At 39.2% G+C, this 23,822-nt stretch overlaps 1 protein-coding gene across 5 annotated transcripts in view; it reads left to right on the top strand.

Annotated features, from left to right (window-relative positions):
* Positions 1–23,822, top strand: part of C24H8orf48 (chromosome 24 C8orf48 homolog) — an 80,465-nt gene that overhangs the window by 11,382 nt on the left and 45,261 nt on the right. For 4 of the 5 annotated variants that reach the window (XR_007509496.1, XR_007509498.1, XR_007509495.1 and 1 more), the window contains 4 exons: positions 542–774; positions 1,941–2,093; positions 3,199–3,283; positions 13,380–13,454. Coding sequence is in view for 1 of the 5 variants with exons in the window: in XM_049828049.1 (XP_049684006.1) it covers positions 542–774; positions 1,941–2,093; positions 3,199–3,283; positions 13,380–13,438 (530 nt within the window). In the remaining 4 variants the exon portion in view is untranslated. Of the gene's footprint in view, positions 1–541; positions 775–1,940; positions 2,094–3,198; positions 3,294–13,379; positions 13,455–23,822 lie in introns of all 5 variants that reach the window. The other variant, XR_007509497.1, reaches the window with a different exon arrangement.

Raw genomic sequence — 23,822 nt, 5'->3', positions numbered from 1 at the left:
TAATTGCATATCCTAGGAGAAAAAAAAAAAAGCCTAACTATAGGTTATAGAATATATATCTAAGATGTTTTCTGGAGTTAGAAATAGACACTGCCTGTAATTTTTCAGTGTCTTATGAATTACTCTTGAGTTACTAGATGAGTAGCTCTCTTTAAATGTTAATCCATTTTGTTTTAGCAAGTTGCGTTTTGAGGTAGGAAGAAGCTAAATCTGTATTAGGCAGTCACTGAAACTCAGTTTATTTAATGTCATAATATATTTGTGCTGTATCATTAAATAGTCTAATTCTTTAGGGTTCTTATCCCCTGCCCCCTTTGGAGACTATTCATAGGGACATTTATTGTTGGAAGTTCCTACAGCTATCCAGATTTTTATTTAAATTCTTCAGTTTTCATATTACAGTCATTGCCTCTAGACTTGATATTGGGTTTGTTTTTTATTAAATAGATAATATGAGGTCGCACAGATACAAGACCAGTAATTCTTCTCTTTCCCTGTTACAGTAATTGACACTTCTGTTTTGTTGATTTATGCCTGACAGAAATTACTGAATTATTAGATGGAGAACTGGATGCTCTCCAGTCTTTTTGCACTGTTAAGATAAGCAAGATGCGTCAGCAGCTGATCTCTAAGCAGGCAAATGGTGGCAAGTCAGCAAAGCTGCAGCATGGATTCACAGCAAAGAAACTGGAGACAAGTGACTTGAACTGCATTATTCCTGATCGGCTAATGAACAGAATCCGCCTGAAAAATATCAGAGAGACTGTTAAACAGGTACTGCAAGGAAGAAAAGAATTTAGATTTTGTCTATGCTTTTAGGAGAACCACTGGAAAAAAAAGCCATAAGATAAGGATCAAATCAGGCAGACCTTACTGATGTCACGCTCAGGCCTCTGAAAAATTTTTTTCCTTGATATCTCAAGGAATGTTTGTATTCTGACTCGGAGCAGCATATAGATATTTGAACTCATTGCTTCAGAGTTTATTTACCTCTTAGAATTCGTAAAGATAATCATAACCTCTTAAAATTCTTAAGATAATCATAACCTCTGTGGTTGGTATTTAAGGCATTATGTATACTGTCAGCATAGGAACGCTGCTGTTCCTATAGCTACATTGCAGACATGCAGCTATATATGGTGGAATTATTGCTGAATTAACAATTGCTGTTATTGAATTGTGATGAAGTATTGGAAACGTGGGGTAAAACATGTTAATTTAACTTAATCAAGCCTTCAGGAATTAGTGCATTTGCTATTGTGGGAGACTGGTTAGTGTGCACAGGTTGACTTCTGGAACATCAGGTACTCATTAAGCAAGTGTAACTAACAGCTGGTGGTGCTCTAATACTAACACTAGCAAAATATGTATAGATTTACTTTGGCAAAATTGTAATGTGTACTGAGCATCCACCCAGGGTCAAATGAGTTATACTAATTAAAACAATTTTTTTGCCAGTATAACTGTATCCTCACAGTTGGTGTTGGCTGGTCGCTGATGTGTTGCTTGGCAATCACATGACTTTTTTCATTTTTTTTGTTTGTTTGTTTTTTACTGTTACAGTTTCTGTGGAAGATATCAGTAATGTCCATGCAACCTCAAGCGTCAGGGAGACTTTGTCTATTACAGGAAGAAATAGTATATTACAGATCAGTGCTATAGTTCTGAGATACCAGTAGATAAGTTTAATGAAACTAAGTTATCAGTGCTGGAAGAGGTAATACCTGGGGAAAAGCAAATATATTTAGTCTGAAAACATTCAGGCAGGCTTATTAAGATGATACTGTGACAAAGATTGTGAAATAATTCACAACTGCCTACAAAATCAGGTTTTTGTCTTTAGACAGTATCTATGTCTGTATTTTTATTGATGGTTCTTAATGGAGTGGCCATCTTGCTAGGACAGACATTGCTCATTGCATCAAAGTCTCATCTTTCAGGTGACAGAAGCTCAAATCCACCAATCTTCAGCATGCCCTGACTGTTGGAAGAAGGAAGCAGAGCTAGCCAAGATTACCTTTCTCAGACGAAAGAAGATTCTAATGGAAAGTGCTTTAATCCAAGAGAAATTGGAAGAACAGATTTACTCCAGAGTAAGCAAATGTTGTTAAAAAAAGTTGTACATTTTATACATACTGTAACTAATCTGTAAGCCAGATTTCCCTCTGATTTATGGCAATGAGATCAGATTGACCTGAATGCAGTGCAAGTCAAAATAGAATTTGTCTCCATAGCATTAATAAGATGCTTGGGACTAACATACTGATCAAGTCATTTGAGCTGCCTGATTTATATAAGCTGAAGATCTTTCCCAGGATGCCCTAGAATTCTTTTGGGTACATCTCAATTATTTCTCCACAGTTTTTCTGATGGGCTGCCCAAGACAAAATGGTAAACAACAAAATGATGTGACAGTAGGTAACTATGCCCATACTAGTCTTCCTTAGTCATCCTTTGGTGTAGGAGTCTCAGAATAGGACACTGCAATGTGTTACGGAGGCTAAGGCCTCTCAGATACACTGGGATTTCTTCTGTCTCTGTCTGCTGTCACAAAGAGTCAACCGTCATTGTTAGGAGATACTTCTGGAACAGATGGTAGGCCGTGTAAGCTGAAACTTACAGAATTCCTTGGGTCTTCTGTGGCTATTCCTCAGGATAATCTTCTTCCTGAAGGAAGACCTCTTCTCTCACTTTTTGAAAGGGAGTCAGACTGAAAGCGGGTTGTTTCTGAGCAGTGGATAAGTAGTGCTTGCTGAAGCCCTGAGGTCTATCTTTCTGTGTTTGTGAGCAGGGTGGGAATTAGTACCACACGATCTTTTTTTACCTAATAATGCCAGTCTCCTGATTTTTGACTCTCATTCACTCCATACCTAAGATTTGAGAACTTCAGTCTCAGGTGAGGTTTCACTTCTTTTTCCTTTTGTTTTTCTCCCAGCTTCCCTGAAAAGGCCAGCTGCTTTTTCCTTCCCCTCCTTAGGGAAGAAACCTGCTTTATGAGGCAGATCACTGGCCACACTGTTCAACAAAGTTTTTAAGCAGGATGCTTCAAAAATCCAGCAAAACTTTGCGATGAGTGCTACCTACCTAGTTGTTTTTGGGGGGCTGGTTGTAGCTGTCAATGATAGACCTGTGATACAGGACATGAGAAATGACTGGAATACAAACCCAAGTAATTTCCATGTTTCCTTTTTATTTCAGGATGTGCTTACACTTATAGGAGAAGCACTCAGAAGCTTTCCCAAACCTTCAGAGGATCCCAAGAACTTATGGCAAAAGCTGAAAGGTCAGAAAATGTAAGGCCTGAAAGTAGTAAACATAACTCAAGGACATAAACAACTGGGAGAGTCTTCTGCGGGCAGTCACGTACTGAGTGCCAATGATTGTGGATATAACCTGTTTTGTCAGTGATGAATTGGGTGGTGGTTTAATATTCCTGCAGGTGGAACCAGATATGCCCAGCATACTGGCATCTGGGTTACGATTCAACTCTTCATTCTTCCTAAATGCAAATGTTGCAACACATTATAATAGAACTATATAAGTTTTTCAAATTACGGAAGCCAACACTTTCTGTTATTAATCTGGCAAGTAATAAGTATTGGGTTTTGGGGGATTGCTTGTGGGATTTCAGAACAGCTCACAGCTGCTTCCATCCATAAGAAAAATAATTCTTATTTGAATGATTCCGTTTTTCGGGGCAGGAAGGTGTAATTACTGGATTTCAGCTCAATCTTTGCCCAGTGTCTCATGTTAAATTGAAAGTGAGAGCCCCGGGTGGAGGAGAAAAAGAAGGTTGCAAAGTAACTATAGAAAGGAGTAAAATGAAATGGGGTATTTATAGAACTGAAATAATGAGACTATAACAGAAATTAATCAGCAAGACTTAGGATGCCAACAGGACAAGAAATTATAATAAATTAATTATAGAACCTATATAGGATAGGTGTCTAGGAAGATAAAAACCAACATAGATTAAAATTGGAATAAGATGCCAAATAGTGTTTTTGACTGTTGACTATACTTTGGAATTTGTAATTTTCTGTGATTTTTCAAGATAGCAAAGTCACTATCTTTCAAAGAATGTATCTGGGTGAAAAGTTGGTTTTCAGTACACATCCAAATAAAATGCCTTTATGCTGGGTATCTCAGTGGGTTAGACAATGAAATCATCTTCATTGTAGCCTCAAAAGATACATGCTGATCTGTGGGCACAAATGCAGTCCACTTTTCTGATTATTGCTGGCAGCAAGAGCTCATTGCATTGGTCTTGCAGTGACCTTGTGGCCATTGGACTTGTGTGATTCATGAAGTTACTGACTCTCATCAGTCTCTGGTTTCCTGACTTCTGTGCATTTAGATCTCTGAAGGTTGTGGAAATCTTGAAGGAATATCCTTATCTATGAACTTTTACTGATTTTTTGTTAAAAAGTGAATAAGATTAAGTTTTACCATTGCATTTTGTTTTCCCATTTTGGGACAAGAATATATCCATGTAGTTATTTTCTTTTGTATGCTTGCTATATATTGTTTCTAAGAGTGCTTGAGAGCTGTTTAGCCTCTTATTTTCACTTCCTGCAAATCAGTGGAAAACCTGAAAAGAAATGCTAGGATATAGAGGTAGATAGGTCCACCTATGTTAGTGAGTATCTGCCTTTTGGTGCTTAAAAACCTACCTTGAATGATTTCACTGGGAGTTGGTCCTGAGTAGGTCAAGCCCCAAGTGAAAACATAATGCAGCCCTAAGTTGTTCAAAGCTAGCTGTCCTCACTGCTTCATCGGCAGTTTCTTCTAGTTTCTTGTAAACAGCAGGTTTGATAGTCCATTGAAAATATTCCCCTAAGCTTCGCTTGAATCTTTAAATTGTCACTACAGGTTACATAGCTGCCTATATAATGAATAAACTGCTGCCTGTTTCTTACCATTACTCTATAATCCTTAGAAATGTTTAAATCCTGTAAATCTCCTAGCTTCCAGTCTTACAACCCTTTTCTTTTTAGATACTCCATCTCTGTTCCTTATTTGCTTTGGACTACACTCCCTGTTTCCCTTGAGTCTTTTGAAGTCTCTAGCAATCTGCCTAACACTAGGCAAAGGCTGCCCATTATTCCATGTGAAGTCTCATAAGGGCTGTCAAATACAGAAGTGGTGATCAGGAGCTGAATCCTTTGAAAATGTCATTTTGTTGTTATTGCCAATGAACACAGCTTTCAGCCCTTACAAAAAACACAGAAAGTGACTTCCAGGAGTCTAAATATAGATTGATTGTTTTCATAAGTAAAAGAAGACATTTTGATATTTTTTGCTTTCAGTACATAAATGCTTTCTAGAAATACTGAAATACTTCTTTGCAACTCTTGCCAAGCCTTTATGTAAATACATTGAACTATGAGCTATTTGGGTTAGGCATCTGACGATATTTGTCTGTAAAATAGTATTCATACTTGCACAACACAGTGGCTGTATGGTTCTTGTTTGTTTGCATAAATGTTACAAAGACAATTCAGATAGCTCCTGAAAAATCAAAGCATATTTTGCTTATGTCTGCTGCATGCATTTTCCTACTGCTCAGTACAGTTTTTTCACTTTTTTTATCAAGAATGTCTGAGATCTGAGTGTTTCTCTTCTGCTTTCTTGTAGCAGCTATTAGAGATGTACAATGGAATGAATGATCTGAGTCTCTAATTTATTTTATAATCCTACAGTGTTTGAGACTAGAGATCCAAAAATTCTGATGTGGGGGACGTAGGGAAAAAAAAAGTAGATAATGTCTCTTCTCTTTTCTCCTCACAGGAGCTCCCCCCGCCCCTGCCTTCCTCAGTAGTTTCTTTTGATCCAAAGAAACACTCTCAAACTATGATTAAGAAATATTTATTCATCTGGTCCCTTGTTTCTGCTTGCTGGGGCATAAAAGGAGCGAGGTGGATCAAGGGTGATTCATATGATAAGCAGCTGTAGTACTGAAACAAATCAATCTGTCTATTAAAAGTACTTTGGCGCTTTTGCTTTCTAGCTTTCATGCTACACATAGTTGCATTATTTAATCTTCTGAATGATTTGTCATGTACTAGAGTTTATTACTCTGAACTTTGTACAAATACAGAAGGGGTTTTGTGTATGCATTGTTTTATAATATGTGTATGCTGATAACTGGTTTCATGATGTTATACTTTATAACTGACCCTTTGGATAAAATTACATTCCTCAAGTTTTCATTAAAATCAGTTTCCCGTGGACTGCAGCAATGTAATTTCTAATTTCATTTTCCCTAGCTTTCTCTCTAAAAAAAATTAACCTGGCTTCAAGGCTCAGTCATTCCTTAGTTTTGTTTCTAACCATCTGTTGGGCCATGGGACTTCGTATTCGTTTCTCCTCTAGGATAAACCTCTCATTCACAATAGGCTACTAGCACATGTTTAAATGGGAATGAAGTTTTAGTGCAATTATCTTGCCTGGTTGTGAACTAGGAACAAAGATAAATGTGTTTGAATACTGATTTTCAGCTACTTGCAAAGTATGTAATCACAGAATGGCAGAGGTTGGAAGGGGCTTCTGGAGGTCATCTAGTGCAACCCCCTGCTTGAACAGGGTCACTTGAAACCAGGTGGGATCCGGTCCCACTGGTCCAGTAGTCTTTACGTTAACCTTGAATCTTTTCTTTGAAGCTATACTAAAAACTGAAATGCTTCAGGCCCCCTGGGGGCTACTGCCTTTCTGTAAATCCATCTCCCCAGTCATGGCTTTGTTGTGTGGCAAGAGTCAGGGTTTTGTTTGGTGGGGGGTTTTTTTTGTTTGTTTGTTTTTTTAACAGAGCCAGTTTGATCAGCTTTCAAGAAGAGAAACTGGACCCCTTTATTCTTATTGGGAGCTTGACAAAAATTTTAGACTGGTGGCACTGAGGACAAGGTTTTGCTGCTGGAAGGGATCACGTTCCTCTGCGAAATTGTTAGCTGACACAGCGCCCAGACTCTTCTTCAGTAAAAACCTGAATTGTAGCTTTCAGTGCAGTTATTCCAAATCATACATGCATACTCCAGCAAGAGCTGGAGTGCTTCCAGCTATGTATTTTTAAAGCATTTTGAAATATACTTGCATTCTTCAAATTGTAATGTTATTACCACTCAGTATGATTTTCAGAGAATGACTTTTTATTGTCTCTACTCAATAAGAGCTAACGTAGACGCTACGTGCAAATTGTTAACTGCCTGCAAGAGTTGGTATTCTAAATGCCACTGTGTTTAAAATATGTTTTTTAGTTTTGTGAATACATATATTAATCTTATGAATGCTACATTTGCATTGTTTTTATGCAACTAGCTAACTGTTCCTTTTTCCTCCACAACTGATTCTGAAGATCTTAGCCTGCACTGACAGCAGCATGATCTGTATGGGGGGAGGCTGGGAAATGAGGGGGAGTATATACCTTCTGTCAGTAAGGTATTAGGTCCTCTATCTTTCAAACTAGGTATAGAATTGACCAGGGTACCTTAAAAAAGAAACATTTTCCAGCTTCTGGGCATGGATATTCACTGCTTATTTATTTATTTTGTAATAAAATAGTACTGTTTGTTCTCACATAGACTAGTGTGTATGATCCATAAATGCGTTTGTAAAATATATTTGTAGCATGTAACAGAATCCTTTAGAATATTCTGTGAAAATTCATATTTTTAGTTGATAGCACTTTAAGAACATTTACATCCTTCATCTTGACATTTTTAAATAGAACATTTTTTTGCCTACACGAGTAAGTTTACAGCATCATCACAGTATTATAGCTTGTTTAAAAATACATACAGCATTAATGGTAATTGCAAGCAAGCTATATACTTGAGCAGGGTTTTTTGTTTGTAATTTTACATGTGTTCTACTTTTTTAAAACAATTACATATATTAATATTACATCCATCACTTTGTTAGAAAATATTACTTATATATGTTACTCACAATAGATCTGTCATCTTTCGGTGACATAATATTACAGGCTATGAAAATAGAAACACACCATTGTATGGTTGGTTTAAAAATAATTACAAGCCTAGTTAAAAAAGTGCGTTAGGCTTGCTCTTTCCTTGGTAAGTTAGGTTCCACTAATGCTGGATGTCCTTAACCCGCTTACAGTTGGAATGCCACTAGCACCTTTCACATATTATGTGAAAGAAATAATGACTTACCACGTGCCAACAAATTTAGGGCTTGATCCTGCATGCTTTCTGCATGGAACTGTTGCTGAAGACATGAAGAGTTCTTCAGTTACAGGCTTTCAGGACCAGGCTGCTACTGCTGAGTATCTGTGAATCTAATTTACTTAAGACTTCAATTGGATTTCAAAATCTGCAGCCAGATGATTAGATCAGTGCAAGACAACACAACTTCACCAATTTATCAGCTGTGTTGTTTTGCATTAGCCAAAATCTGACCTTTTTGCCTTCCATGGGCCAGTGGATTTTTGAAAGAGGGCGAACAACAGATTTAAATTTACTGTTTTAGTAATACAATAGAGATTAAAAATACATGTTTGCGTTGGTTTTACTTTGCACAAATGAGGCTAAATATATAAATATATATATGTATAATAAAGCGGTAGGAAATCTCCAAACTGCTAACAACTCTTATAAATGAGATAAAACAAGGATATATTTGCTTGGAAATTTCATAGTTGCCATTCTTTTGTTATTTTCATTTTCAGGTAATGCAAGAGTATTTCATAGTGGATCTTTTTTTTTTTCTTTTTTTTTTTTTTTATGAAACAAGTCCAGGCGTGCTTTGAAAAATGCTCTTTTCGTGGTCTTTCTGATACTCCTCTTGTGCTTTCTGCAGTTTTTTACCTCTCAGTTTCCACTTGTGAAAACAGTAGGTTACTAGGGATGTCATTATCAAAGAGAAAATAATAATCAGCACTATTATCAGTGCAATAGTGGATGAGAGGGACCCCTCTAGCTGCTTAGTTTCAGTGTCTGTTGTTGTGTTTAGTTTAGCAAAGTTCTCATAGTCTGTTGAGGCCAGAAGTGTAGGTACAGGAACTTCTTTGAACTTGAGCCTCATTGGGATTCAGTAGTTGTTCTCACTCAGTCAAAATTTCTGAAGAAGCAAGAACTATGATTCTCTTGTCACCTGTGTCATTCGTAAGACAGTTTTCTCCTCGGGTTCTCCAGGCATAGATGAGGCTCAGAAGCTTTGTTTGTTTATGAAGCCAGGGAGCGTAGGAATAACAGTACGTGTCACAAAGTTTACAGCACAGGTCATCTATATCCGAAGTTGTGTAAGTCAGAAACGTGTGTGCACTGTGGTTGTCTTTATCAAGGGGTGGGGGAAAGTTGCTTAGCTGACTGCCAGTTTGTGATTCCTTGTTTTCTTGAAGAGATAATTGAAGAAAATCAGATCACTTTTCCAGTAACATTGTGGTGGCAGGGCTTATCCTCAGGCTTAAAAGAAAAACAAGCACTGCAACAAGTGTAGTTTATATCTTATGAATTTGTTCAGTGAGAGTTTTTTTTTCTTCACCCAAATATTCCCAAAAGAGAGTGAAATCAAAGGCATATTTTTTTACTGAGGGGCAGGCTTGGTTTCGCTAACATCACAGGCATTAACAAAATCAGCTACGGAACAGAAGCTCTCATGTTAACGAAGGGTTTTTATTTTCCCCTCTTCTTTGATATTTGCTCTCAGACGTGGCTTGTCTGGAGAGGATTTTGATTTGGGGATTTTGTCCTCGTTATATTGGAGTTTACAAGATGTCCTCACTGATTGCAAATCTGGAATCTGGAAAAATGACCTGGGTGAAAAATGACACAGGATTATTTAAGAGGTGAACTCCCCTTAATGCAGTGAGCTGTAATCTAGAATTTAAAAGCCTTACTCTTTCATAATTCTGATAGAATTTCAAATACATTCAAGTCGTTTGGCTTTGGAACGTGCTGTGTGTGACAAATCCTAAAAAATTTACTCAGCAGTTCTGAAGTTAAGAGCTGCTCTGGAGAAGGTGAAGAGCTAGTCTGCCCTCCCCCTTCCCCCTTCTGTTCCAAAACCCATTTTAGAGTTAAATCTGATGAGGAACAAGGCGGGTCTGCTCTTACTGAATCCTACTTCTACTCAGGACAGTAGGATTTGGCCCCGGGATATTTTACTTTCAGGAGCTGTAAGCACTTTCAGAGCTATTTCTTTCAAATAACAGATTGCTCTAAACACCCTCCACCCTACTCCCAAATGCTTTGTGGCCAAAATTAGGTTTCAGAAATCTTGCAGCATAACTGTTTGTTTGGAGATGCTCTGTTTGATAGGATGCAATTGTAATCCATCCTCTTTATAGAAATCTGTGGTTCATCCCACTCAGGCTAGCAGAGAACTGAGGGTTTCTCTTACTAATTAACAGCACGTTCTTCTTTGTAATAGAGACTGTTTACTATAGATTAGCATTCTGTTGATGTTAAAAGATGTAAATGAGCAGTTCTTGCCAGTTTGGAACAATATGTTCACATAGTCAAAAATAAATGTTGATTTTAAAGAAAGTTGAAAAGCCAAATTTTACTGTAGTTTAGGACAAAACCCACTTGTTTGTAAAGCTGATTGAAAGTTCATTTCACATAAGGGAACAAATGCAACATACCACATCTTTGATGAATGTCTACAAGTTGCACTACTGGCAAGTTGTATATCAGGAGGTTATGACAATGGACTGTTTTAGTGCTATTTGCCTATGTATTCAACATCTTTCTCAAGTAGCCTAAAGAAAGAAACTGTAGTAAAATAACTTAAGAAACTGAGCAATGCCCTTCTGATTTATGGAGTAGCTAAGTGTCCACCACCCACATGAAAGTCCAGGAGGGTGGAATGTCTCGGCACTAATGAAAATAAGATCTTGTCATACTTGCCTGAACCTGTATCTCATCTCATCTGTATCCACAGCTATCAGATTCCTATGGGGAATATAAAATATATAAGATATAAAATCATTAGGCATCTGGTACTGTACGGTACTGTTCCAAGAAGGTGAATGGATGTTATTTGTAACTCCATTTCACCCTCAGTTCGGGTATGTGTATTTTCAAAAACAAAACAGGAATCCTTTTAAAATCTTAAGTCTGCAAAGTACTGCTTGTGCTTCAGCTGCATTTTGGGAGAAGGAGACTGCTTTTATGGACAAATCTCTGCCCTTCAAAACAATGTCTGAACAGTCTGTTTGTGGCTCTGCTGCAGACTCTCGAGTGACTATGACCCAACCACTCAGTGTCTGTGGGTAATACGGCAATGCTAGCACCACTCTCTAGTTTGCCTTGCTTTTAAGCTTCTTGAGGGTAAAGAATGCTTCTTCCTGTTGCTTGTGGATGAATTGGTGAACCAGGTTGGCAAGCAAAGGGTGCAGGGCTCTTCAAGAAGGGCAAGGAGGAGGATCTGGAGAAGTACAGGCTGGTCAGCCTCACTTCAGTCCCTTGGGAAGGTAACATAGCAAATCTTCTTGGAAACCGTTTCCAAACATATTAAGGATAAGAAGGTAATTGGGTGTAGTCAGCATGGATATATGAGGGGGAAAATAACCTTGACCAACGTGGTAGCTTTCTATGATGAAATGATTAGCCCAGTGGATGAAGGAGAGCAGTGAATGTTGTTTATCTTGACTTTGGAGAGGCTTTTTACACTCTCAGCCAGACCATTTCATAGACAAACTGATGAAATATGGACTGGGTAAATGGGCAGTGAGGTCGATTTAAAACTGGCTGAGCTGCTGGTCTGAAAGGGTTGGGATCAGCAACACAAAGTCCACTTGGAGGCAAGCCAGTAGTGGAGTACCTTAAGGATTGATATTGGGGTCAGTGCTGTTCAATATTGTCACTGATGACTTAGAGTGCATATTCGGCAGGTTTGTGAATGATACAGATCTAGGAGGAGTGGCTGATAAACTAGGTAGCTGTGCTGCCATTCAGAGGGGCCTCAACAGGCTGGAGAAGTGGACAGAGGGGAACCTCAGGAAGTTCAGCACGGGGAAATGCAAAGATCTGTCCCTGGAAAGGAACAGCCTCATGCACGAGAACATGCTGGGGGCCAAGTGGCTGGCAAGCAGCTTTGCAGAAAAGGACCTGGGAGTCCTGGTGGACACCAAGCTGAACATGAGCCAGCATTGTGCTCTTGTTGTAAAGTCCAATGGCATGCTCGCCTGCATTAGAGTGTTGTCAGGAAGTTGAGGGAAGTGATTATTCACCTATCTTCAGCACTGGTGAGACTACAGGAGCAGTAGAGGTAAATGGCTTAGCATCAGCTCATATTGCAGCATCCTACTGAGATTTCAGTTTTTGAGAAAGAGTTGGACCTCTAGTACTCAAATTTTGAGAAGACTCTTCAAGTTATCTGTAATTGTTGTATTAAGTACACACTCATATACATACACAGCACACACATTTCGAGTTGAGTCAGATTCCATCTACTGAAGTGTCAGTGTCAACACATTCTCATGAGGAAACTTTCCATTAAAAACTCCCCAAACATTCTTCATTGTCCATGCTCTAATTTAATTCAAACAGTAGACAATAACTTATTCTTAGATTGTTTTGTTGTTTTTGTGTGAGTCATAAGTCTTCAGTGTATTTTGAGCATTACGAACATGCCAGCTAGTATCTCAGGACTGTGCACATTTAATTCCCATTGATATTTAATAAAATATATTAGAAAGGTTCAGGTATTTACAAAAATAATTTGAGTGATTTTTTTTTTTTTTGTCTGGAAATACTGACTTGTTGGAAGAAAGCGTATTAGAATATCTGTAAGATGAATACTTTTCTAAACCTCTTAATGAAATAGTAATGTTTTACTTTGATACTTACATAAGCGTAGGCTATTGATGTAGTACATGTCCTTGCCTAGAGATGGACTTCGCTACTGTGACTTATGTTTTCATATCTTTCTGTTTTAATAAGCTAATGTTTAAAGTAAAGTACAACTCAGTATAAGATTTTTGAGGTTTTTGTGGAGTTTTTGAGGGTGGAAAGTAAGAGCAGGTTAGATGCAATTTATGAGAGAAGAGCAAAAGAAATTTCAGTAACAAAAATCAGCGTCTCAAATGTTAATTCAGATTATTGGCATCTGTCAAATACTGAATTACTGAAAAGAGATAAGAACGTTGATCAACAGGTTTTTGATTTGACTGAGACTCATCCCTTTTTAGAAGGGCAAAACTTGCCTCTGTTTGCTAGTGACTTGGTAATAATGACGTTATCAGTGTTACATTAAAAAGAGTAATGATGATGTGCATGGAATCCTTAAAAAAAAAAAAAAAAAAAAAAAAAAGTCAAAATGCCAGGTGGGAGACCAGACTTGTATGAAGTTTTAATTGGATATGGTTTGCTTTTTTTATTGTTAGGATAACTGTGTTTTCTGATTCTGTGTTTCAGTTAAAGGGAGGACTGAGTTTGGTGAATGTCTAAAATCTTCAGCTTCATTGGAAGGATGAAGGCCAGAAATTATATGTGAGCTACTGCAGTTTTGTTGTTTTAATAGGAAGCTGATTGTACATACCCAACCCTTAGGCTAACTCAAACTTCCTTTGAATTCCTGATGACATTGATTAAGAATGGTTGATAAGGATATATAAACCAGCAGCAAGTGAGAAAAATGTATAATACTGTTCTCAAATTAACACAAAAACATCTTTCCAAAGTAAAGACGTCTGACCTGAAACTATAAACCTGCTCCTTGTGAATTAATATGAAAAATCTCTTTGATTTCAGTAGTAGGAGAATCTTTGGTTTCTATCTTTGTGTGTCTTTCTCATGTGCTCATCCACCCGTACATACACTGTGCATTTTCAAATGTTGAATTACTTCCAGCATTTATATTGTCTTAAATATATATTAGCTTTTTAATATAGTTTTGGGCTTGCTTGCTTGCTTTCTGCCTTCAGCTTACTTGTAAATTTCCCTGCTGCCTTTCAAATTGTCTCTTCCATTTTTATTGCATTACGGAAGAATGTGCCTCCTTTCTCTAAATTTGCATCTTTTTGATGTAAAAACATTGGTATGAAATGTATCCATCATGTTGTAAACCTGATATGTAAATGATTCTTTTCTCCTCCTCCAGAGCTAGCATAGCAAGACATCTACTAATACACTTCTGCACAAAATTGCAGATGAAAGCCAGAGTGGGAGTGAGAGCAAATGAAAGTGGGGATAAGGAGGAGGGAGGGAAGGAGGGAAGGAATGGGAGAAGGAGAGAAGGCAGGAAACACTTAAAAGAGCACGTAGTGACATGTTTTAGCCACACTACTTATTTTTTGCTGCATCTTCTATAAACTCACGTGTAAGAATGAAAGGCCAGATTTTACGAGTATTTTAAATTATGTACATAAGACCACCCTTGCCATTTTCAGAACCCTTGGACATACTAGTACACATCTATCTGTCTTTATCTCTGGATGCTTAAAATACTTTTGGAAATCTTAAGATTTTGATCTACAAAGTGCTGATCAGCTTTCAGCTGAGAGTGAGCTAGGCTTCCTATTTCCCAGTAGGTTCTGTGTTCTTCGGGAGTATGGGCTTAAATAATAAACATTGGGTTGTTACAGAACGACACTTCAGATATGTTTGTAGTGTCACTGGGTTTGTAGGTGTTAAACACCATAGATTTATCTGAGAAGTCCTAAAATCAAACTGCCTCTCTATGCCTTTGTCTGCTGTAGTGTTAATCTCAAAATAGAAGAAATTATCTGTGTTAGATTTTTACACGTAGTCATCCTTAGAAACTTAATTTGTATAAACCCCTTGTGAATACATCCAGTGACGTAACTGGCAACTTGATTTAAAGTCAATTTAAAGTCAATCTTTTAATTAAGTGTATAAAATTCTAGTCCTAGTCTCAGAATACTTTACACTATTTTTACCCTATTGAGCAAGAAAACTCTGCTTTTAGCACTTGTTTAGCCTGTTCTGTCTTCATTATACCTGAGTTTTTCTCCTCCTTTATGCAAGAAGAGAAAAAGATTGCAAGTTTTGGGAGCACTTGTAATAACTCATTCCAGGATTGGTCAGATCTGTAAGCCAACAGAAAGTTCAATCATGTTCCTATAAAATGAACAATATCTGGTGGGATCTTGATTCTCCTTAAAGCTGCAATGGGCTTGGATAACTTTGAGGGACAGTCTGTATATGACAAAAGCAAATAATTTTAGAGCAGAACCTGATACCATCTTACCTCTGTATTGAGAGATGCTGAGCACAACAGCTTCCGTTGATTCAGATGGAAGTTGCAGGCTGTGCGACTGCTCAGGACATCTGCTTTTACATTCCAGAAGAACTCATGTGGGCAGGTGTCTGTGCTTTGCGTGGACCATAAATGTAACATACTGTTTTCCTGGGCATTTAGTTTATAGAGAACCCATGTGGAGCTAATTACAGTTTTTAAGGCTTTAATTTTAATTAAGTAATCCCTGAAGTGTAGAGCGATTGAAGCAGCAGACCTGTTGTGTTGTAGATTTAGACTCTCTCTGAAATTGGTATTCATCCCACTGATTTTATTGGTGACTTCTCATGATAGTATAGACATGTTAATTTAGTATAACTGCAATTTGATAAACACCAGCAGCTTTTTAGGTGTGATTACAGCCTTCTTGTAACTGCGTATTTTGGCAAGTACTATCTTTTGTCTGCACAAAGTCCAAATCCTTATGGAAGTTGCTGGTGCCTGTTACCAGGAAAAAACTATGCTAAGTCATGTTATTAGACTGAACACTTGACTAATTCCCTCCTTAAACCAGTGTTACTGAAATGTACCTGTGATACATATTTTAGCCTTCTTGTCTATATAGTGGAGTAAGGAAAGTTTATCATCCTGATCAGTGAAATCCTTGTATGATGTTTTTAGGGTAGCTTTGAAACTGTATAATAAATGCTCCCCATAGGTGTGCTGACTGAGGCTTAGGTGTGCTGTAATAAAATACGTTAGGAAGAGACATTGAGTCTTATTCCTTTCACGTGCTCATACGTGGGGAAGGATTTGGGTTTTTTTCCCTTTTAAACTTGGAAAACAGTGCTGTATCAAAGTGCTGTTCTCTAAACAGTTGAATAGATCTGTTCCTCCATGATTTTCACTTTGAAATAGGCTTCACTGAATTTTTAAAAACTATGCTGAGATTATTTTTGCCAAAAAAGCACACGCTAGTCCTCTTTTCAGAGGGTGGATTTTCCTCATAAGCCATTCTTTGTTTTTCTGACTAAAGAAACAGTCTTATCATCAGCTAAAAAATGTACCCCATAAAACATGGATTCTTATTTCCCTTTGAAATTGTCTTTCATGGTTAACTTCTTGCTAATTTAGTTCATATTCATTTCTTTTGCACAACATTCTATGCTGTTCTTCCCACACACCTTTCAAAATCAGGGGCAATTACATCCTGTGATTACAGAGGCAGCCTGTGAATTTTTCCATTAGTCTATATTTTAAATGTTATTCTGTGAAAACACAAATCCTGGAGTGCAAACAATTCCCTAGCCTACACCGATGCTTAAAGTTGCTCAGTGATTTTTTTCCATTTGCCTATTTCCAGGATCAGTTTGTCCTAATGGTCTGTTACATGTTTTTTGGAGTCAGAACAAGTACTTACCAGTCCAGGTACAAGTAGATGTTTTAATTGTTCTCTTGAGTTACAGGATAAATGAAAACTGAAAGCTGTTTAGAGCTGAATTCAAATGAACAATACCTAAGAACCTTCATAAAATAAGATCTTAAGACAATCAGTGGCCTTTTCATTAAATTCTCATTTTCTTTGCAGGTGAAGGAGGGTTCTGATTCTGGGCTAATTGGTTGTGAAAGGGAGATGAACAACTCGGATCTGCTTTCGTGTCCCCCTCCCTTTTTTCATCGCTTCTCTCCTTTTTTCTCCTTCCCTACTGCTAGCAAGGAAAGTAATTACGGATGGGACGCTTTGCAGTCTTTCTCTTGGATCTAAAATCTGCCAAGATTGAAACTCCCGCAGGGATAACTTTTTTTTTTTTAATGTGCCAAAGAGCAAAAGATTGAACATTCAAGTATTCATCCAACTCATTTAAAAAGAAAACTTCTCCTTCCAGCCAGTGTGCCTGTTCTTGATGAATAGTTACAGTCTAGGACTACAATATATTCAGTACTCGGGGAATTTCACCTTTAAAATCGTGCAAGAAAAATAATAAGTTAAAGGGTGGGAGGGAGCAGGGGGCTGAGAGGAGGAATGACGAATGTCATTTTAGATGCAGCTAGCTACTTTGTGTCTGTACGTTTCTGGAAGAAGACCACATTTCTTTTCCCACAGCAGGGACTGGGGACAGTCTCTGTGTGATTTGAGAGTTCTAGGTAAGCAGAAAGCATCCTTCTTTCCTCCTCTCCTGGTCTTAAAGCCCAGGGAGCTTGTCTCTGTGGTGGATAGAACTGGTGTGCAGTAAGCTGGTCCCAGCACTCAGGCTAAAGGAGTAGGCAAGGGGGGAGAAGGGCATAAAGACTTTCTTTAAGCATTCAGTGCTTACTGGTCAGCGTTGAGTTTCCTTTTAGCTCCAATCACATACCAAACGGGAAAAGTTACATGAAATGCATTTGAGATCAGTGGGTTACATGGCAGGTGTCTGTGCACTGCTTTAGCCGCGGGTGGAAGGGGATGAGGGGCATGTCACCTTCCCCCCTTTGTGGGGTGAGGGGTTCAGCCTTCACGTGTAGGTAGCAAGACATACTGACCAGGTGTACGTATGGAGGGGGAGGAAGGGGCACGCTACTTCTGTGGGCAAACAAAGGGGACAAGTAACGCGGGTAACCGAGGGGGAGGCTTATATGCATGTGGAGAAGGGGGTGCATGATGAATGGGAAAAGGTGAAGGGTCCCTGGGGCCCCGGTGGGGATGGAGAGGAAAATGCACATTGCCTGAGCGGAGGAGGGTACATTTATAGGGGTGTTCGGTGGACCTTTGTGCTATGAGGGAGGATGTTACATATGTCTTTGTGAAGGGGGGGGTGCGTGGTGGGTGTATGCATCGAAAGCTGCTGGTACCCAGGGGAGGACGGTCATGCCTCTGACTAGAGCCGGATAGCCCCAGCGGGGGCCACGAGTGGCCCTGTGCCGGGCCAGGGGCAGCGGGGTGAGCAGCGCAGCCCTGGGGTGCTGCTCTGCTCCCTGCTGCGCCGTGCCAGTCCCGCACGCTGGTACCGCGGTGCTGTGCCGTGCCAGCCTGCGTGCTGGTACCGCGCCGTGCAGTGCTACACTGTGCCAGCCTTGCACGCCGGGTGCCAGCTCCGCACGCTGGGTATCGCGGTGCCATGCCATGCCAACCCTGCACGCCAATTGCCAGCTGTGCCGTGCCGGTCCCGCACAGCAGGTGCGGTGACAGCCAGTGCCGTGCCAGCCCCGCGCACCGGGTACAGCACCGTGCTGTGCCCCCTCCAGTTGGGAGGTTGCGGAGGGCTGGAGCAGGAGGCAGCGGGAGCAGCCCTCTGAGCTGTGCCCGGCGAGGCACCCCCCTGCCCAGCTGGACAAACAGCACGTCTGCAGCAGGCGATTTCCGATGGTTGGGCTTTTTGCTGCTGTGCTCTGCGCCCCACGCCAGGCAAATGAGCTTTGTCAGGAAATCAGCTCATTAGGTAGATTCCCTCTGAAAGGGGCACATGTGCCCTTGGCATATCGGGGAAGGAAAGAAGGCTTTTGACACTGTCCATTTAAAAAATTGCGACCGCTGCCCCCCTCCCTCCTCCACTTTCTAATGAGCCTCCGGTTCCGCACAAAGGATTCATCATAGCCATGCATGCAGCACTCACCTTCTCCGGCCACATCTTCCTCGGCTCGCTGGGCTACTTTCAAAAGGGGAGAGTGATCAGGGAGTGGCAAGGCTAGGAGCCCGTGCTGAAGCCTGACCATGGAGGTAGTCTGAGACCTTGCTAACTGGCCAGTCTCGTCCCCCCTTGGTCTTTAAAACCGAGAGGCAGATAGTGCTGAACAGGCGTGTTATTTGTGCTGCAGATGCGGGGAGGGTGGAATAGCTCCACACACCCGCTACCTCAGCAGCGCTCACTGATCCCAGCCAAATTTTTCAACTTTATTTAGGGGGAAGAATAGATCACATGGGGAGCTTCACCAAACTGGGAGGAGCATGTTAGTGCAGAATCAGGTCACTAACATAAAACCCCAGGAGTTAGTCACAGACACAAAGATTAATAGTGTTAGTATAATCCAGGCATAAAAAGCAGGCTGAGACAAAAGACAAGAGATGCTTATGGGAATTAAATGCTTCTGTTTTCTTCTCTTATCTGTGTCATTAAGCGGGGTAATTTCTTGCTCCTTTTATCAGGTGAGTTTTTCTAATTGAGTAATAAATAGAGCAGAATGTAAAAGAAATGTTTCCAGCTTCCCAGTGCTTTTGAGCACATTCTTCTTGTCTGTCAATCTAGCGTTTCTACAGACTTTTTTTTTTTTTTTTTTACATTCCTGAAATGGTGCCTATCTGTGTCCTGCCCTGTTGTATCGATTAAGTCCAAGAGAAATAGATGCTACAGACCCATTCCAAAACATACACATGCCCACATAAAATAGTCTAGGTTGAATTATTGCTTCTGACTCCAATCTTTAATTTGCATCTCTTGCTCAGACAAAAGCAAGAAGGCTGCTGGCTGATCTCTTATTGTCCCACTGGCTGAGAAATTATTGTGGAATTAAGTTTTTACAGCACCTTTTTCTGATATCTGTCTTTCATTCATTAATAGATGACAAAGCTCCCAACAGGAGCATAGGTAATACAAAAGCTGCCCCTGAGTGCTGAAGAGCTGATTGCTGCCATGACCACAGCATGATCCTTACGACTTTTAGTATCTTTGTTTATTTTATCAAGTGCACATTCCAAAAAAAACTGTGATGGATTTAGGTTATTTAGAGGCCAAAACTCAAATGCGAGTGCCTAAATATGGGTACCTAAATACATACATAGCTTGTGAAGAAGTGGGCCTGACTTTTATAGGTGCTAAGCAACTGTTCTTCTGCATTTCCATCTGCTTTTAAGTCACATCCCACCCCCTGCCACTTTCCTCATGTCCACGCTTTGAAAAAGAAATTAGCTTTGAAAAGTAGGCTATCTTGTTCCTTTGCTTACAGAAGCATCTTGCCCAAAAGAAGCTCCATCCTAAAACATGATACCAGATGAAGGGGAAATGAGTAACCAGGTGGATTGCCACAACAAAGCCAAGAGGCCTGATGTGTCCAGTTAGTATAAAACGACAGGAGAGTTTGTCTGCTGCACACCCCAAAATGACTCAAACAGTCATCAAACCAGTTGCACCTGCCTACAGAGTGACTATCCTTCCTTCAGTTTGCAGAAAAATTAACCAGCTTTGGCAGTTAAAGGCTGAAACAGTCAAAATGTTGATTCTTGGCAACTTCTTAATGAAGTGCCTCTGGATTAGAGATGATATCAATCAGGATAACACATCAAGAAAAACAACCTTCACATTAGTGTAGACCAAAATACTAACTGAATCCTTTAGAGTGCAATGCAGTTCTTTGCTGTGTTATCTGTGGAGTATAACTTTATGCTTCTTGCTTTCATTTCCCCAGTCAGGGGTGCAAAGGGGTAGCCTGTGCCTATTCCAGGCTCCCTGCTTCCTGCAGGTCTCTTAAAGGAATCAGGGGAATGCAGCTGCTTACACTGGAGGGGAAAAGAATTGCAATTGCAATTGGTTCTTTTTATAGGGCAAATCAATGGAGTGGAGAAAAAACACTTTACGTCTTTCAGCATGCCTGTATTGCAGTAAAACACAGCTAGAACCTGTCCTTGTGCTTTAAACTTGAAAATAGTATATTTCTGAGCTAGTCTGGAAGGGAACCTGGGTTTTATTACCTGGAGACTGACCTTTATGTGTAAATTCCATTTCAAGTGTGCAGAGGCCTGATTTTTGACAGAGGTGCCATCCATTCCTCTGTAGGTATAGTTTGAGATACATTCTTTGGTTTTATTTTTTAATAATTTCTCTGTATTGCCAGCTAGTGATGGAAGATAACAAACGTAACAAAGGTTTTTACAGGTCTGGTTAGCCCTTATTTATATTTTCATCCCCAAGTTCTTTTTTTCTTACTGACTGAAGTTTTCTGTCTTATGCATTTCATAAAACTTCCTTTTATATTTCTTTTTATACACAGCTTCTTACTGAAGTATCTTACGTCAACTGAAAAAGCTATATATAATGTGTGTGTATACATACATATTTATATATATATGCATACGTATACATATGCAAAGACCTGGGAATACAAATTTCTACCAGTCTGTGTTAGTGTGAGAGTAGTTTTTCCTCCATTTTTATTTATATTTAACTCTCCCCAACATTTTCCGTATGAGCTCATAAGTAAGCCAATAAGGAATGTCAGAAAATGTTCTAATATATTTTTATGCTACATTGAATCTTTTTTCAAATACTTGTTCTTAATCCAATATGACTAATACACTGAAATTTCTCACGCTATCAAATTTGCCACTTCCTGAATCTTCTCTGTTTCAAGGCTCGTAACTGGTCAGAAGCTAGCTATATCAGTCAGTTTGAAGGTTATGGCTGTGTCAGGGGACTGTTAACCAACTATAGGAACAGTACGTATATGATATAGCCCTGTCTCCTCCAGGAAGACTTATGCTTCCTAGGAAATCAGTGGTTCAGTAAGTACTTGATATCATGGTTAAGCCTACAGATCCAAAGCAGCAGTGGTGTACAAACGCCCAACTTGCATTGATTTCAGTAGGACTTAAACCAAAGTGTCTTTGTGCTTATGATCTCTTGACAATGAATGCTATTCAAAGTTCATGGGAGCCATTAGAAAGACCACAGTATGTTCTGACAGTAATTGAAGGGCTAGAAGAAAAATGAACATTCGTTACTCCTTGAGAAGTTCTTCAGGCTTTGAAAAATGGCCCAAAACTTCTCTTCCAGTCTGCAGTAAAATGTTCCTTATTCATCATTGCAAAAATCTCTGATGTCCCAGTCAGATTGTTGACATTTCTATTGCTGCTTCTATTTTAAATGTTATAATTAGTAATTTTTCACACTTCCAGATTGTTCTTTCTCTTAGAAATTTAAACTACAAACAATGTCAAATTAAAGCACATCAGATACCACTGTAATGTAGGTGTGTGATACAAGGAGATTACTCCCAAGGTAATGTTTTCTCCTCTTCTACCTTCAGTGCCTATGTTGTTGTCAAGGTGCTATTCTCATTATGTAGAGATTGAAACAAGTCCATTATGTGTAATGGGTCACCATTTCACCTTGGCGCAGTGAGAAAGCAATATGGCTTTCCTGATTTAGAACTGAGCAGGCATGCATTAAAAAAAGAATTATTAAAAGCAAAGTTTCTCATCAAAGCCAGGCCATCAAATTCCTCTTCATTTGATAAAGTTATAAGTATTGACTGCAGGGGAAGAGCAAAATTTACAGCCAAACATAATGAAATGAAATCACATTATGCAAAAAGTTTCAGTGCTTGTGTGTTGTTGTTCTTCTCTTCAATCCTAACCAGAAGGTTTGATTTTATTAGGAGAGATAAAATTTACTTAATAAAAAAATCAGTTAAGTCTATTCCTGGATGAGCACATAATGTAAAAATGGCTTACCCTAGTACTGCTGCTACATCTATCAGTATCACTAATTTTAATTGAATACAGCCTGATCATAAAACGTGGAATGAGTTTTGAGATTTCAGAGGCATTATTGGTGGGAATTATTAGACTGTTCCACTAGCATTGTACATGGGTATCTGTGAAATGGCTCCTGAAGAAGACTCACAGTCCCGGAATTCTTTATTCCAGAAAGAAGGTGGGCAAGAGGGGGTATGGTAGGAGTATATAGAATAAATGAGGAAGTAAGTCAGAAATTCCTAATGAATCTCTGCGATTTTTTGAGAGTAAGGACAAATCCAGTGAAATTGAGAGGCATTACAGATAATATTAATGGAAGGAAAAGCTTCTGTACATAGCACAGTATTCTCCTGTAGAATTAATTTCTGCAAGTGTGCACTGAGGTTGAAAGCCTTGAAGGATTTCAGTAAAGGTGCCAATGTTCATGTGGGAATGAGAGCATCCATAATTACAAGCAGTATGTTTTTATTGTGACCTGTGGTTGTAAGACACACACTACTTAGCACATGTGAAGAGGAAATTCCCTTTTGGGCAGATTTCCTGTATTAATTTTTCTCTGTAAGTGTAAAAGCATTTTTAGAAGCATCTGAGACTGACCAGTGTCAGAATCCTGGGCTACATAGACAACATATTTGATCTTGTATAGTGACTTTTGTTTTCTTTCCATGAAACAGTTCCGGTTTCATGTCTACTAGGCGAGGAATAAATTCTGGTTCAGCAGCAGCAATATAAATCTGGATTTTTCCACTGAGGTCAACTCCTTCTGTGTATATCTATGTAAATTTCTAGTCCTAGCACTAGTGGCTGGAGAGCCAATGTGTTTCTTTATCAAATCAAAAATCTCAAACCAGCTTGAATCAAATAATGAACATTCTGGAAACGTGAAATATAGTAAAAGCATTCTAATGCATGTAGGATAGGTACATCTTGTTTTACACTGCTGTATTGCAAAGGTCAGAACTGTTAAAGAAGCTGACTTGTTCTTTGAAATGACCCCGAGTAATCCCAGAATAGATCTCTGCCAGCACCAACCTTGTCATTTCTTGGATTTTCTTTTGTTGCCTCTCTTGCCTCAGGTAGAGCGCTAGTTAAATTTAAACACCAATCGTGTCCTTGGACAGTGTCTCCCATTCATGAAATAGATGTGTACTCTCGTTAAGTGGACTTCCATGGGCTATACATACCCTCCTGTGTTTTGCATCTGAGGTTCTTTCTT

This window comes from Accipiter gentilis, chromosome 24, assembly GCF_929443795.1.
Source record: "Accipiter gentilis chromosome 24, bAccGen1.1, whole genome shotgun sequence".
NCBI classification, from domain to species: Eukaryota; Metazoa; Chordata; class Aves; order Accipitriformes; family Accipitridae; genus Astur; species Astur gentilis.
The sequence above is the reverse complement of the archived record's forward strand: the minus strand, read 5'-3'. Positions and strand labels throughout refer to the sequence as shown.